Raw genomic sequence first — 16499 nt, 5'->3', positions numbered from 1 at the left:
TAGGCACCCCCCCAGGGGACTTAGATTTAGGCAGCGGGAAAGGGTGGGGTTAGGGTTAGGCACTTAGAGGGGGGATTAGGGTTAGGCACTTGGGGGGGGTTGGTTAGGGTTAGGCACCCCTAAGGAGGGTTAGGGTTAGGGGGTTAGGTTAGTCAATACTTACCTATCGACGATTGGGATTTCCAGCACTGTCGGGCTTCTGCTGCCGGGAACTCTGCTTTGGTCAGCCAGGCACTGCCGATTCCGTTTGTAGAACCCCATCAAAACGAGGGCAGGAGATTTCTATGGGCATAAATACTACAGTAACTGTAAGATAGAAACATGTCTTTTCAGCGGCTATTTCTGTTCACCTCAGTTCTGTGTCCTCCTTAGTACATACCAGCAGGCGGTCTGCAATTGTGATCGTGCTTCTAACTGAAAATAAATGGCATTATAAATTATGTTTTTCTAAACTGGTGATGTTATGTAAATTCGTGATTTTATTTTATGGTCGGACCGCTCTGGCAGGGTAAACATGATGAAATATCCATCCTGCTGTCACATTTAGGTATAGTAACCCAGAGCAATCCCAGTGTTTATATTTATTGCTGTGGTTATTATTGGTGTAAAATGTAATTTAATGACATATTAGTGGGAACCCGGAGCTGTGCTCTTGATTCAGAGAGCAGAGAAGATAACAGTATATCTTTGTCAATGGAAAAATATCCTCTGAACGACACATCTCCCAGTTATGGTTATAAAAAAACAAAACCTCAGATTGAGGGGGCTGTGGATCGATAGACAGTAACTAGATAGAGAATCAATATATAGACACCGGAAGGTAGAAAGTGAGTGGTCGACAGGGACACAAGGTTGAAAGGGTCAACAGGTCGACATGTAAATGGTCGACATGGACTTCAGTCGGCAGGGTCAAAGGGCCGACTGGTAAATGATTGCCATGGACTTAGGTAGACAGGGTCAAAAGGGACAAGGTTAACCCTAACTCTCTCCCTAGTGTCTAACCCTAACCCTCCCCTTCCGCAGACTAACCCTAACCCTCCGCCAAGTGCCTAACCCTAATCCAAGCCCTATCCCTAAAAATTATGAAAAACATATTGACTTTTTCTGTATTGAACATTTGCATGTCGACCCCTTTTGACTATGTCAACCTTTTGACCTTATCGATCATTTACCTGTTGACCTTTTGACCACATTGACCTTTTGAACTATCGCCCTTTTGACCCTGTCGACTTAAGTCCCTGTCGACCTATTCACTGTCTACTTTCTGGTGTTTATCTATTGACTATCTATCTAGTTACTCTCTAGGTATCATCCGGATACCAAGTGAGGAGCGACACTTTGCCCGGATCCTCCAACCTCGGGGCCTCAAAGTTGACCCCCTCCATCGAGAGGCGTAGCCTCTGTGTGCATAATGTACAGCTCTGAATCCAGCACCCAATCTTGCCACACTGGGGAGTTCTGGGAGCTCTGCTATTTTGGTGTCACCCCCTCGTATGGTGTCGGCCTGCACCCCCCTGGTGACGTCACTGGTTGGGTGGAGCCAGGCATAGTTTCTCTTACATAGTTCCTTGCTCCCGGCAGAGGACATGCAGATCTGGAGGAGTCTACAGTGGAAGTAAACCCTCGGTCGGCCAAATTTCTGTTGAATTATAGAGTGTGCTCCTGTGCGATCTCCATAATGCTCCTCTCCGGAAGCAATTGCCCTTATCTAGATGGCCAACGGTTATGTCATCTGCACATGCACCCGTGCCATATTGTTACTGTGTATGAGCGCCACAGTGGGACATGGACGTGTTTCTCTTAGCTACAGACAGCCCTTGCTATATACCTCAGTCTTGCTACAGCGCATACCGCTACCCTATATAAACGCACTGCTATCCGTATACATCGCCGAATGGTGACTTGTAGGTGCCACTCCATCCAGATACCACGAGTATGTAACCGTGAGTCCAGCTGTACAAACACATTACCAGAGCCGTAACTAGGGTGGTGCGACGTGCCACCGTACAGGGCACCGCAGGGCAGGGGGTGCTGCTCGGGGCTGTCAATTTTCTGTTTATAATCATTCTCACTTGTAACTTCCTTTTATTTTATCCCCGGTATCTCCAGGCCACCCCTATTTCCTCCCTGGCCTAATCCCCATCCATCTGGCCACCTCGCCAAGCACCTTCAGTCACATCCATTTTTATTTAACACACACACTTCAAAATACTGTCATACCCGGGACTCAAACCTATGACCTGTCACAAATCTTGGATGAATTATGGATGCGGCCCGTATTTAGGGAGTTGGCTAGACCTATGCCTGAGGCGCGGAGTCTAATGTGTCGGCTCTATTCACCAGGGACCCTCGCAAGAAGGTATGGACTTGGCTGCGTCCGACACACAGGTCGCGGCCCTCAGGATAGGTTCCCTTATATAGGTGCTGGTAAACTCTGGGTGCAGTGGAAGAGACGTACAGCTTAGTCGACAGGCCGGGTCAGAACCAAATGGTCTGACTCTAGACCAGTGGTTCTCAAACTCGGTCCTCAGGACCCCACATGGTTCACGTTTTGCAGGTCACCCAGCAGGTGCACAGGTGTATGCTTTACTCACTGACACATTTTAAAAGATCCACAGGTGGAACTAATTATCTCACTTGTGATTCTGTGGGGATACCTGGAAAACATGCACTGTTTGGGGTCCTGAGGACCGAGTTTGAGAACCTGTGGTCTAAACGGTACCAGGGAGCAGGCGTAAACAGGTCCCAGAGAATAGCCGAAGTCAAAACCAGATATCAGATGCAGTTCCAGGGGTCAGGCGAAATCAGGGTCACAAACTAAGCCCAGGTCAGAAACAGGTAATGGAATATCACAGGAACGCTGGAGTATGCTAAATGAACCTATACTCTGGCACCTGTGTGCTGCCAGAGACTCCCTCTTATAGGGAGAGCTTGAAATCCCACACCAAACGTGCTAGTGTTTGGCGCGCCTGCCCCTTTAAATCTAGCACAGGAGGGCGCACGCGCTCCTAGGAGAGCCGCGGCCGCCTGTCACAGCCACTGGAGTGAGCCGGAAGCATCAGCAGCGGGCGCCCTGAACTCCTTGTCCGCTGCCTGACAGACCAGTGTCGCCGGACCCAGTAAGTGCACCCCGGAGTCCGGCACTCTGTGACATGACCTCTCAGATGGCAGTCAGGTATTACCATCAGTACCTTTGCCAGTGAGTTCAGCTGCCTGGCTCAGGGTACATATACGGATCTCCACGCCGCTATTTGCTGCATATACACTACAAGCAGCGCTCTTTCTATGCCTTCAGTCAGTGACCTACACTGCCGGCTCCAGGCCTGTGCACGGCTGTTCCGACAGATAAATCCTACAGCAGGTTCATCCTCACCAGCACACTCCTACATATAGAGCTGGTTATACTGCATAATTATACTATCATCACTGCAGCCATTGGATTCACACTGTATAGCAGTGACACCTGGATAACAGTGATACGACTGGATTGGTACCCCTTCATTATCATATGGGACAAATTAGATTTCTCATGCCTAGCCCTATGAGGCCACACCCCTTTTTCAGACAAGCATTTTATGTCCCTATTTGAAAATGGAACGGGGGGGAGGGGCAGGCGCCAATGCTCTTTCTGGCCTAGGGCATCAAAAAGTCTCGTTACGGCCAGGGGCGTCTTAAGAGAGGAGGGGGCCCGTGTGCACTCCCTGTGCAGGGCCCCCTCCTCTCTCCCCGGTGGCCGGCAGCGCCCGACTGACGCGGCTAGCCAGCCACCGGAGCCTTAGTAGACTCCAGGCACTAGAGTGTTCCCGCAGTCTACTGCGCATGCGCAGAACACCGGGAAAATGGCCGCGGCGGCCATTTTCCGGTGTTCTGAGCAGCACAGACACATGACGTGGAACCACGGACAGGTAAGTCTAAAATATTATTGGTGCAGTGTGTGTGGTGCAGGGCCCATGAGCCCCGGCACACACTGCACCCATTATAGATGCACCACTGGTTACGGCTCTGCACATTACTGCACAATAAATAAACTGCTGGTTAAGTCCTGAGGTGTCTGTTGCATCTGGGATTCCGCTAGTGTATACTATGTACTCTGTTCACCACCAACCAAATAGTGCACACATATCGGCAATTTCCACAAATCGGCCTTTGTTGGCACCAAGTGGTGGGAATTCAGTTAGGCGCGAGTTTGCAAAAGGCCTTAAACCCGCACCCTTAGCCTCCACGTGCTTACCAGAGATGCACACAATTCAATTACAAATGCCAAATCGCACTACTTGCAGTGAGAGTGTGCAAATTTTGTTCAAAAAGCGAACAGGGAAAATAGCATGAAAAAGTTGGGAGACCTTCCTGGACCCCCAAAAAAGTGACCACTATGTTAGCAGAATCATATAGAAGACTGTAAGTGGCCATAAGGAAAGTACTGTACGTTTTTAAAAAGTGTCAAATGGCTGATTTGTGCATTTATTTATTTTTTCTAAAGTAAAATAATGTAAAAAGCTGTAGAAATTTATTTAATTACAAAGGAATCGAACGGAAAATGCAAAAAAAAGTAGAAAACACGATTTTGGGGTAATTTGAGACGACTTAAAAAATTTGCAAAAAAATGTAAAAAAAATTTTTTGTTGAAATAAATACTTTCATCAAATTTGGGGTGAATTATTTAGCTAAAAATCTTATTTTGGGGTAATTTGAGACCATGTATTTTTTATTTCACAACAAAAATGATATGTATTGGCCTTAAGTTAATTGAACATTTCCAAATGCCTAATTAGGAATTGCTTCAGAACCCGAGGGGTTCTGAAGCAAGTCCTGACATTCTTACCTTAAAATTAAAGATTTTCCTTACTTTTTCCCCTGCTCAGACAAATTTACTCTGAAAAAGAAATGCGAGTTTGGAATTGAATTGCAAATGTTATTTGCAATGTGAATTTGCAGTGAATTCGCCTGGCAGGATCAGACTCGCACCTAACTGAATGCGCCCCCAGAGTGTTTTAGTTTTATATCGGTATTCCTTCAAATTACTATATTTTTATTGAAATCAAACATCCAAAGAAAGAGAAAATTCTATATATATATTTTTTAGCAAGTATATTTAGTACCGCTTCAATAAAACAGAAATACTATATAAATTTATGGTGCTCTAGAACAGATATATGGGGCTATTACATTAATTGGATTAATTGGATTATGCACCACTGGTTAGGAGTTTATCTAGTAAATTGGATTGTAATCAGTAGCTCTCGATGGGAAGGTGCTTTATAATGTAATTTCATTATTTCAGTGTTCTTGAAATTCACGGCACTTCATTATACGTTGAATCTGTCTCAGCTTTCCGGTTTTGAGCCCCTTTTATGGGGATGATGTAGAGAGGGGAGATCACGTCTCTGTCCATTAGTTGCCTCCTTGCAGAACTCCTATCTAATGGCGCAATAGGTGAAAGGCTGCCTGTTATTAGTGGAGCATCCACTTTGTAGGTGTCAGTAATGCAATCACCCAGGCAGAAACGTTAGTCCTCACTGAGTTATGTCCTGGAGGAATGCAGCAATTTATGAAGATATTTTTCTTCCTCTGGAAGTAGCACATTTGGGAAACCGCAGATGAAAGTATAATTGTTATGTTACCTATGGGACTGTCAGCATGCAATAATGGTGTTACAGCTAGAGAGGTGGCAGTGGTCGAAACACGATCCAGTTAAATGTCGACGCCGGCATCCCTAAGGAATCAAGATACCGATGTCGGCATTCCGACCGCCAGCATCCCGAAGGGAAGTATGCAGGTTAGGGTGAGGCGGGGTATGGGGGGGTTAGGTTTAGGGACCTGCCTTGGTGGGCTAGGGTTAGCCATCAACCGAGGAGGGTTAGGCTGCGGACAAGGGGAGTTAGGGTTAGGCTCCACCGGGGGAGGTTAGGGTTAGGCACTGCCCGTGGAGGGTTAGGTTTAGGGTGCCGGAAGGGGGGGTTAGGTTTAGGCACCACCAAGGGGAGGTTAGGGTTAAACACCTAGTGTTCACGCTAGGTCTGGCGCTGGGCAGGGCGCCAGACCTAGAGAAAAGGCACTTCTGCATGTGCCCGAAAAGGCGGCATGGCTAAGTAAAAGAGGGTATGTCTTTATGACGCGTCCCCTTTTCGTCACTCTTGGGGGCGTGCCTGGCACTAACGGACATGCCGGGCAGCCCCCAAGCGCTCCAGTCACTGTGAATCCATTCACCGGCGGTGAACGGTGCACCGCTGTTTTCCCCACCCACGGGGCACTGTGGCCCACGGGAGGGGACAGAACCCGCAGGCTGTTTCAGCGAAGCGCCATGCTGGGGGGCAGGGTGCTTCCTGCCCTTTAGAAATAGGGCAGGGTGGGAACGCTAGACACCACCGAGGGGAGGTTAGGGTTAGGCACCACTGGGGGAGGGTTATGGTTAAGGAGGGAGAGGGGTAGGGTTAGGCTACTTACCGTCCCCTGTCGGCATGTTCACTGCCGGTAAATCATACAGATTCCGTTGAAACCTGTCCCCAGGACCGTGAGGTCCCAGCTGGACCCTTGTCTGTTACACAGTTCCCTTCTTTGTAACATAGGAATCGCTAGCATGTCCTGTACAATGGTGGTGGCAGGATCAGTGTGTTATGACCTCACCATATAGATCTCCCCCAAGTGTTCAAAACTGGAAAGTGTCCAATCTCATTCTCTACTAAGTGTCCAATCTCATTCTCTACTAAGTGTCCAATCTCATTCTCTACTAAGTGTCCAATCTCATTCTCTACTAAGTGTCCAATCTCATTCTCTACTAAGTGTCCAATCTCATTCTCTACTAAGGCCCTCATTCAGACCCACTCGCGAGCGGCTGTCCGCTTGCAAGTGGGTCGATGGTCTGCACTGCGCATGCGCACGACGGAGGGAGCTCCGTCGTGCGCATGCGCGAGACGTGCCGAGTGAAGGACTTTCCTTCGCTCGGAGTGTCTCATCAAAGGGGGCGTGCTGTCGATGTTGACTGACAGCACGCCCCCTTTGGTGGGCGTGCCGGGGGCGTGCCTGCCAGATGGAGGCGTTCCCAAGGGAACGCCTACCGTCTGAAGCCGGCCCCACTGACATCACTAGTGATGTCAGTGGGAGTGATTTTGGCTCTGATAGAGCCAAAATCACTCCTGGCCTTGCGGTTGAAAACCTCAACCACAGGCTGTTGCTCGCAGTGGCGATGGTCGCGATGGTCAAGACCATCGCGACCATCATCCTGCACGCTCGTATATGCTGTGGTGGTGACCCACAGCTATACGAGCGTCCAGGAGGACGCTCCATATTAATGGAGGTGGGCCCCGATTCAGAGCGAGCGCTCTGGTCAGAGCGTCCGGCTCTGAATCAGGGCCTAAGTGTCCAATCTCATTCTCTACTAAGTGTCCAATCTCATTCTCTACTAAGTGTCCAATCTCATTCTCTACTAAGTGTCCAATCTCATTCTCTACTAAGCAGCTGGAGAATGGAGAATGTGGATCTGGCAGCGGAAATGGAAGACTAGGGATGAGGGACAAATGGGGGCAAACACGACAGAGGGAAATATGCATGAGGAGGGGGACAGATATGAGTCAAAGGCGGACAGATACAAATGAGCAAATGGGAGAGAATTCTTAATAGACCCCATAAGAGTGGAGTTATTTAACTGACTTATGGTGTCTACTTACTAAGCCTCTAAAGTGACAGGAGCTAATTGGCTGGTACTTTATCTCCATCCAAGGCTTAGTAAATAGATCCCTTATTTCCAGAGATCACTCTTGGCCTAATTCTGAGTTGCAGAAAAGTTTGAATGCGGCCGCATCTAGTGGTATTTAGCTAACCGCGCATGCTCGGCAGGCTGTATACGCATCTAGCGCATGTATGGAAGGCTGTATACGCATCTAGCTTCTAGCGTATGCACGGCAGGCTATATACGCATCTAGCGCTCTGCGTGTCAGGAGAGCTGCAGTGTTTGCAGCTGCCTTCACGCTGCGTGACTGGCCGATGTGCGCCGATGTTACCAATGTTTACACTGTTGCACATCATCAGGCGGGATATGAGAAGGCGGCAGTGGGCGTCCCTATGCCGGGCTGTGCTGGAAGGCATTATCATATATTAGCAACTGCGATCCGTGAGAGTATACAGCTGTGATTGCATTACCGCTCCTGAATGAGCCCCTGAGCGCGGACTAGACATCAGGCTCTGGGTGTGGGATCCATTTTAGGAAGCCCCTGTGGCGTCCCTCATGGCTGCTTTTAATTGTTCCCCTTATAATGAATCTGGCGCCACGTGGCCCGGCCGCAGCACATAGACACGAGAGCAAACGCCCACAATGTAAGGGATCAGCGGAGAAAGTCTACGAGCCCAGCAGTAAGTAAACTACTTCTTTTCATCTGCACGTAATCAGCGAGGACATTGCCTGCAGGGTAAACACCATGTTCCCTATTCCGCTACCTTTATTGGAAGTCGTCAGGGCACAGACAGCAGTAATATAGATACTGCGCTGTCACGCTTTATTGTGGAGATAGAGATCGTCAGCTTTTCCACTGTGACATTATTTCCCAGTATGTAATCTGCTGGAGACGCTAACATCCCTATAAGCATTACTCTCTCTTTATTTCCCTGCACAGACTGATCCCGTTCTGAAAATGGTCTGCATCGGAGAGAATAACGAGATAGAAGAGGAGATGAGAATTAACGGGAGCGTAAATGAATGGGCAGGAGGAGGCGGGGGCGGGGGAGGAGCGTCGTACATTTTCAAGGTAAAGTACAACTTCGGATAAAGACAGTCATCCATAACAGTGACTCTAGAATGGGCTGTTGTGAAATTATCCATCACCTTTGACTATTACAAAAGTTCCTGTATGTAATAAACAAGTCAGGGGTTTTTTTTTTAGTTTCTCCGCACAAATCACCTGGGAACATTGTGCAGCGATCATTCTTTCATAGATTTGTGCAGGCGCAGTAGAGGAATGACAGAGACAATGGCATGGGCGCCATTTTCCCGAAGACCTGCGCATGAGCAGTAATCTCTGGCACGTGCTAGAGTCTATTCAGAGCTGTGGAGAGTGGAGGAGGCCCGTACAGAGGCCCTGATTCAGAGCCGGACGCTCTGACAGAGCGCTCGCTCTGAATCAGGGCCGTCCCTCTTAGTGTTTGGAGCGGCCTCCTGGCCGCTCGCATAGCTGTGGGTGACCACCCACAGCTATAGCGAGTGGCCAAAATGATGGTCGCGATGGTCAAGACCATCGCGACCATCGGGCTTGCGACGAAACCCTTGCGGTAGGGTCTCGTTGCCGGAAGCCCTGGAGCGCTTTTGGCTCTATCAGAGCCGAAATCTCTCCCACTGACATCACTACGGATGTCAGTGAGGCCGGCCCCAGACGGTAGGCGTTCCCGTCGTTATTCGGGTCTCGCGCATGCGCACGACGGAGCCGCCTCCGCACTTGGGCAACATCGACCTGCTTGCGAGCGCTCAGCGCTCGCGAGCGGGTCTGAATCAGGCCCTGAGAATGCACAGGGGCCCCCTCCTCTCTAAAGGTGCATCTGTCTGTGATGTGTGGGTGTGAAAAAGTTCATTAAAACAAACCCACCTGGTCTGTCTAAAAATGACTAAATTCCCCCAATATTATATGTCACACTCATTATTGGCTACCCACTTCTACCACCACTAAGATTTAGTTCTAGAGCTGACGCTCTGAGGAAAGTCTTCCGCTACTCCCTGGCTTATCTCAAAATATTATCTCAACCTAATGTAATGAGTTATAATGAACTAGGGATGTGCAGGCTCGGAGTAGTTTGGATTTTCCCGCCAATTTCTGATTTTTCCCGCCAAGAATCGGGTCTCAGAAAGAGGCACAACGTCATCTTTCATGGACTTTTGTCCAGGATTGATGATGTTTGTCCATGAAAGATGTCGTCGTGCCTCTTTCCAAGACCCGATTTTTGGCGGGAAAAATCTGAATTTGGCGGGAAAATCTGAACTAATCCGAGCCCGCACATCCCTATTATGAACCAAACAATGATTTACCATAAATGTAACATTATAGCAACCAAGACTATCTGAGGCGTGGATCCTCTGAGATCACAAAGGGCGTGATTTGAAACGCAATCTGCTCGCAATGCTGATGTTCACGTAGTTGAGCAATTATTGTGCAACTGAGCGTGCGCAAACATGTCTAAAAGGTCCTGCGTTACACAGAGTCAGACGGTATCAGGGGCGGTAGCTAGAAATGCACACAAAAATGGTCCAATCAGCGGGCGTGTTTTGGGAGTGTCGGGGGCGTGTCGGTGAGAGCAGCTGCGTTCACAGGCGCACAGTCGCAGGCATAGGAGGCACAGAAGAAGCCGCACCTGCCATAAGGATGATGCAAGTTTCGATGATGCGACCGATGGTGGCGTCTAAGGACGCCCCAATCAGCACTGCAGCGTGCACGGGCGCTAAAAGTGGGCGTCTCAGAACTTACATATTGGCCGGTACAGATGTACATGATGGAAGGAGTTTGTAGCGGCATTTGCATAAAGTCGCAGATTGTGCGATACAAAGTCACAATACGTATTGTATAGAAAGTATAAGACACTGACTCACAGAAATACAAACACAAAACAGTGTCTTAAATTAAACGGGATTAAAAAAAGAAAATGAATGCAATTATTATGGGGTATGGGTACGGGATGCTGGCGCTCGGGAGCCCGGCTGTCAAAATCCCAACGCCGACATCCCGACAGGGTTAGGATACCAACACCTGTCGGTAGGTATCCTAACCCTTCCTCTCTCCCTACCCCTAACCCTCCCTCCCCGGTGCCTGAACCTCACCTCCCCTCCTAATGCCTAAACCTAACCTCCCTCTGATTCAGAGGTGAACGGAATTACACAGCCACGCACACAGGTGGTACACAGGCGACTGTGCAATTCCGCCCATTTAAAATGCAAATGCAGAAGGAGGTGCCACACACCTCCTTGCTGCATTTGCGTGATCCCAGGGGTCCCTGGGGTCACCATCGAAACAATCGCGACCATCGGTCGGGATTGTTGTCGATGTTCCATTGGCCAGGCTGCAGGAGCTAAAGCTTTCGTGTCCTGGCAGCTTGCAAGTCCAGGAAGTCCCACGTGCACCCACGCAGACCCTGGCCTCGTCTCTCCCGGAAAACGGAGGCGACACTCTCCCGTTTCCGGGAACGCTGCCAGTGAACGCCCCCACTCCGCCTCCCAAACACCGCAGCCTATCAGTCAGGCTGCGGCTGGGACATACTGCGAGCGGTCACGCAGTCGGAGGGCTGCACATGCGCAGTCCTCCAACCATCGGAGATGTGCGCTAACCATCGGGTTAGCGTACATCTCTAAATCAGATGCTTTACTAGCAGAGCCACAGAATACAATAGAAAGGCAACTGGTGGGCGATGATCCTGGTAACAAAACTCTAAAAATAACGATTTTTACCTCGTCAAAGTTTTTATTCATAAAGGTCGTTTCCAAATGGGCAAAAAACGGCAAAAGCCAAAATGGTGATTTTTCCACAAATATAAAATCTCAGACTTTCATCCAGATTCCAGATATGTTTCTGCAGCTCTCGTCAATCCGATCTCTGGCAGTAAGTAAAGTTGTCTGGGTGGTTTTATTTATAATTTGTGTATCATTTAGCTGTGGTTCCATACTGTAACAGCGGTGAAATATTACTTTTAATTATTACTCATGGTAGAAGTGTTGGCCTTTTCTCAGCTTCCGTTTACCCAGTTCAAGACAATTAATATACCTCTGACATGTACTTGACAACAAGCAGAGTGCCGCTTGCTGATAGAATGGATATTAAACCGGTGACGGTCATTAATAACGCTCCCTCTCCGCTCTTACAGCAATAGAAGCAGATCTGGGGAGTTTAGCTGACAATTCTTCGCTGCCCAATAATTGCAAACTGAACTGGAAAGATTGTTGCAGCTTGTCGATAAGAGAATGTCGGGAGGAGTAAAAAGTAACAGCGATTAAAACAATTGTTAAACGCTGTATAAGAAAAGGATATTGGCAAATGTAAAATGTAATCATCAAAATCACCTGTTTTCTTATATACACTACGTAGGCAAAAGTGATTGGACACCCTCTCGCAATTGAAATGTTGTACAGTGCTGTGCTGTGCTGTGCTGAGCTGTGCTGTGCTGTACTGTGCTGTGGGGCTGTTTCAGCTGGTTTGAAGCTCTGAGAAGTATAAAGATGATCTTGATAACTCTGTGCTCCCTACATTGTGGCAGGTTTACAGAAACAACTAATGTTTTTATCAGTACGACAATGCCACCTGTCATGTTTCCAGGGCGACGCTGGGCTGAGATACAGAGCATTCGGTAACCTGGATGTACTGGCCAGCTCAGAGTCCAGATCTTAACCCCATGGAGAACCTCTGGGAGGAATTGGAGTGACGGGTGCGTTCTAGGCCGACTCGATCTTCTTCAGTGTCACAGTCGGTCACTGTACTTAAGGCGTTATGGCAAAACATAGCGGCAGCTGTTGTCCAGGAACTTGTGGACAGTTTGCCAAGAAGGGCGTCCGCAGTAATCACTGCACGTGGTGGACCTACAAAGTACTGACGTCAATAAAATCTGGTTGATCTATTTGCTGTCAGTGTCCAATCACTTTTCTCTACATAGTATATATATATATATTAGGGGTGTGCACCGGCCACTTTTCGTGTTTTGTGTTTTGGTTTTGGATCTGGATCTTTCTTCATGTTTTGGATCTGGATTGGTTTTGCCAAAACCACCCTTCCGTGTTTTGGGTTCTGGGTTTTGTGTTTTGGATCTGTATTTTTTTTTAAAAAAGCATAAAAACAGCTAAAATCACAGAATTTGTAGGTTTTTCTGCTCCTATGCTATTATTAACCTCAATAACCTTAATTTCCACTCATTTCCAGTCTATTCTGAACACCTCACACCTCACAATAGTGTTTTTATGTCCAAAACGTTGCACCGAGGTAGCTGGATGACTATGCTAAGCGACACGAGTGGGCGGCACAAACACGTGACCCATCTAGGCGTGAAACTGCAGTGGCAGACAGGATGGCAGTTTGAAAAACTAGGCCCCAAACTGTACATAATGCAAAGAAAAAAAAGAGGTGCAAGATGGAATTGTCCTTGGGCCCTCCCACCCACCCTTATGTTGTATAAACAGGACATGCACACTTTAACAAACCAATCATTTCAGCGCCAGGGTCTGCCACACAACTGTGGCTGAAATGATTGGTTCGTTTGGGCCCCCACAAAACAAGCTGGCAATTAATGTGTCCCTGCACAAACTGGCTCTATGGAGGCAAGATGTCATCCTCATCCTCCTCATCCACCGATTCCTCACCCTCTTCAGTGTGTACATCCTCATCCTCACAAAGTATTAACTCGTCCCCACTTGAATCCACCACCACAGGTCCCTCTGTACCTTCTGGAGGCTGGTCTCCCTGGAAGAGCTGATAATTAATTTTGATGAACATCATCTTCTCCACATTCTGTGGAAGCAACCTCCTACGCCTTTCGCTGACAAGGTTCCCGGCTGCACTAAACACTCTTTCGGAGTACACACTGGAGGGGGGGCAACTCAGGTAAAATAGAGCCAGTTTGTACAGGGGCCTCCAAATTGCCTCTTTTTCCTGCCAGTACAGGTATGGACTGTCTGCCATGCCTACTTGGATGCTGTCACCGATGTAATCCTCCACCATTCTGTCAATGGTGACAGTATCATATGCAGTGACAGTAGACATGTCAGAAATTGTTGCCAGGTCCTTCAGTCCGGACCAGATGTCCAAACTTGGTCCTGCCTGCCCTGCATCACCGCCAGCGGGTTGCTTAGGATACCTAAGTTTTTTCCTGGCAGCCCCAGTTGCAGGAGAAAATGAAGAAGGAGCCGTTGACGTGTCACGTTCCGCTTCAGCTGACAGTGTGTTCACCAGCAGGTCTTTGCACCTCTGCAGGCTTGTGTCGGCCGGAAAGAGAGACACCACATAGGCTTTAAACCTAGGATCGAGCACGGTGGCCAAAACGTAGTGGTCTGATTTCAACAGATTGACCACCCTGGAATCCTGGCAAAGCGAATGAAGGGCTTCATCCACAAGTCCCACATGCCGAGCGGAATCGCTCCGTCTTAGCTCCTCCTTCACTTTCTCCAGCTGCTTCTGCAAAAGCCTGATGAGGGGAATGACCTGACTCAAGCTGGCAGTGTCTGAACTGACTTCACGTGTGGCAAGTTCGAAGGGCTGGAGAACCTTGCACAACACGGAAATCATTCTCCACTGCGCTTGAGTCAGGTGCATACCCCCTCCTTTGCCTATGTCATAGGTGGATGTATAGGCTTGTATGGCCTTTTGCTGCTCCTCCATCCTCTGAAGCATATAGAGGGTTGAGTTCCACCGCGTCACAACCTCTTGCTTCAGGTGATGGCGGGGCAGGTTCAAGAGTGTTTGCTGGCGCTCCAGTCTTCGGCACGCAGTTGCTGAATGGCGAAAGTGGCCAGAAATTTTTCGGGCCACCCAAAGCGTCTCCTGCACGCCCCTGTCGCTTTTCAGAAAATTCTGCACCACCAAGTTTATTGTGTGAGCAAAACATGGGACGTGCTGGAATTTGCCCAGATGTAATGCCCGCACAATATTGGTGGTGTTGTCAGATATCACAAATCCCCAGGAGAGTCTAAGTGGGGTAAGCCATTGGGCGATGATTTCCCTCAGTTTCTCTAAGAGGTTGTCGGCGGTGTGCCTCTTACTGAAACCGGTAATACACAGCATAGCCTGCCTTGGAACGAGCTGGCATTTCTGAGCTGCTGCTACTGGTGACGCTGCTGTTGTTGCTGCGTAAGGCGATACATCTACCCAGTGGGCTGTAACAGTCATATAGTCCTTAGTCTGCCCTGTTCCACTTGTCCACATGTCCGTGGTTAAGTAGACATTGGGTACAACCGCATCTTTTAGGACACTGAGGACACTTTTTCTGACTTCTCTGTTCATTCTCGGTATCGCCTGTCTTAATGAAGTGGAATCTAGACGGGATTTGGTACCAGGGACACACTACCTCCATCAATTGTCTAAATCCCACTGCACTAATGGCGGATACCGGACGCACGTCTAACACCAACATAGCAGTCAAGGCCTCAGATATACGTTTTGCTTCAGGATGACTGCTGTCGCATTTCATCCTCCTCGCTAAGGACTGTTGGAGGGTCAATTGCTTAGTAAAAGAAGTGGTGTTCCTACTTCCTCTCTGGGATAATGAACGGTCCTTTGCAACCATCTGCTACTTTAATTTTTTTTTGGAGTGCACTTTGGCGGTTACACCACCCTTTAACGGACGAGCCAGCCGGGACCTTGATTTATGACACAAGCGCACGCTTGGCGCTGCTACTTTGTTTATGCACGTGCGGCTGCAGCGCACACAATTCACAAACACAGGAAAAAATAATTGTTTTTCTTGCACTTGGGGGGAGCACCCCTGAAGGACAGATCACCCCCTGGACAACACTACAGCACCCCTTTAGGGCTACAGCCTTTATGGGACACTGCACAACACAGCCCAGCCAGCTCCTATGTACAACTGACTGCACGACACAGCCCAGCCAGACCCTGTTGACAACAGTAGGACAACACAGCCCAGCCAGCCCCTATGGACAACAGCAGCACAACACAGCCCAGCCATCCCCTATGGCCAACAGCAGCACAACACAGCCCAGCCAGCTCCTATGGACTTTGGAGTGGACACAGCACCTATGGACATCAGCAGCACAACACAACCCAGCCAGCCCTAACTCCCACCCTCCCTCTTCACTGTCCACAACCGGAGTGAAAAATGGCGCCGAAGCGGGGACCTTTTATAGAATCCAAAACTTGCAAGATCCAACAATGGGATGATGACGTTTTGCCTCGATTTCAGGTCCGAGTCAGGCAGGAAAACCCGAGCCGGACTCAGTTCCTGGCTCGGATCGGGGGGGCTCAGGAGGGTTCGGATTTATGAAATCCCTAATACCAATATGTCCAGTGAGTATTCTGTGTCTATGGGTGCACCTCCGATTTTCCTGCTCCAGATGTAAAGCAGGCGTGGGGGAGGGAGCGGTACTTCAGGATGGTACATGCTTAGCCATTCCTGGTACCTCTGCTGTACCCAGGACCTCCCAGAAACCACCTTAGGCTTGTTTTGCACAGGCCTTGAATGTCCTTGTGAATAGGTTGACAGCCCCCCCTGCGTTTCCCCAATTGGGGTTCGCACAACAGGTGATAGTCCCGTCTCCCGTACTAGGGGTTGCGGGACAGATGGTAATGGTGCAGTGCCCCCTCAACAGGTTCTTACTCCGGCAGACCCAGCTGGAAAGAGATTTCAACCTCACAAACATCTGGCCCATTCTTACCCCTTTGCGGAAGATTATTTCACTAAATGGGAGTCTCCGCCTCAGGTGGATTCTCATGTGACGCGCTTAGTAAAGAGTACGACTTTACCTATGCCGTCCATGTCTTCTCTGACGTACGCTACAGACCGTAAGCTGGAGGTGTACCTTAAGTCTATCTATT

The 16499-nt window shown here is 48.8% G+C and overlaps 1 protein-coding gene across 1 annotated transcript in view; it reads left to right on the top strand.

The window, feature by feature from the left end:
- Window positions 1-16499, top strand: part of ALK (ALK receptor tyrosine kinase) — a 1123220-nt gene that overhangs the window by 1012533 nt on the left and 94188 nt on the right. The window contains exon 14 of the mRNA XM_088467953.1: window positions 8607-8738. Within this exon, the coding sequence (XP_088324079.1) occupies window positions 8607-8738 (132 nt within the window). The remainder of the gene's footprint in view (window positions 1-8606; window positions 8739-16499) is intronic.

This window comes from Taudactylus pleione, unplaced genomic scaffold, assembly GCF_031769625.1.
Source record: "Taudactylus pleione unplaced genomic scaffold, aTauple2 ptg000079l, whole genome shotgun sequence".
NCBI lineage: Eukaryota > Metazoa > Chordata > Amphibia > Anura > Myobatrachidae > Taudactylus > Taudactylus pleione.
This window is presented reverse-complemented; position numbering and strand designations above follow the sequence as displayed.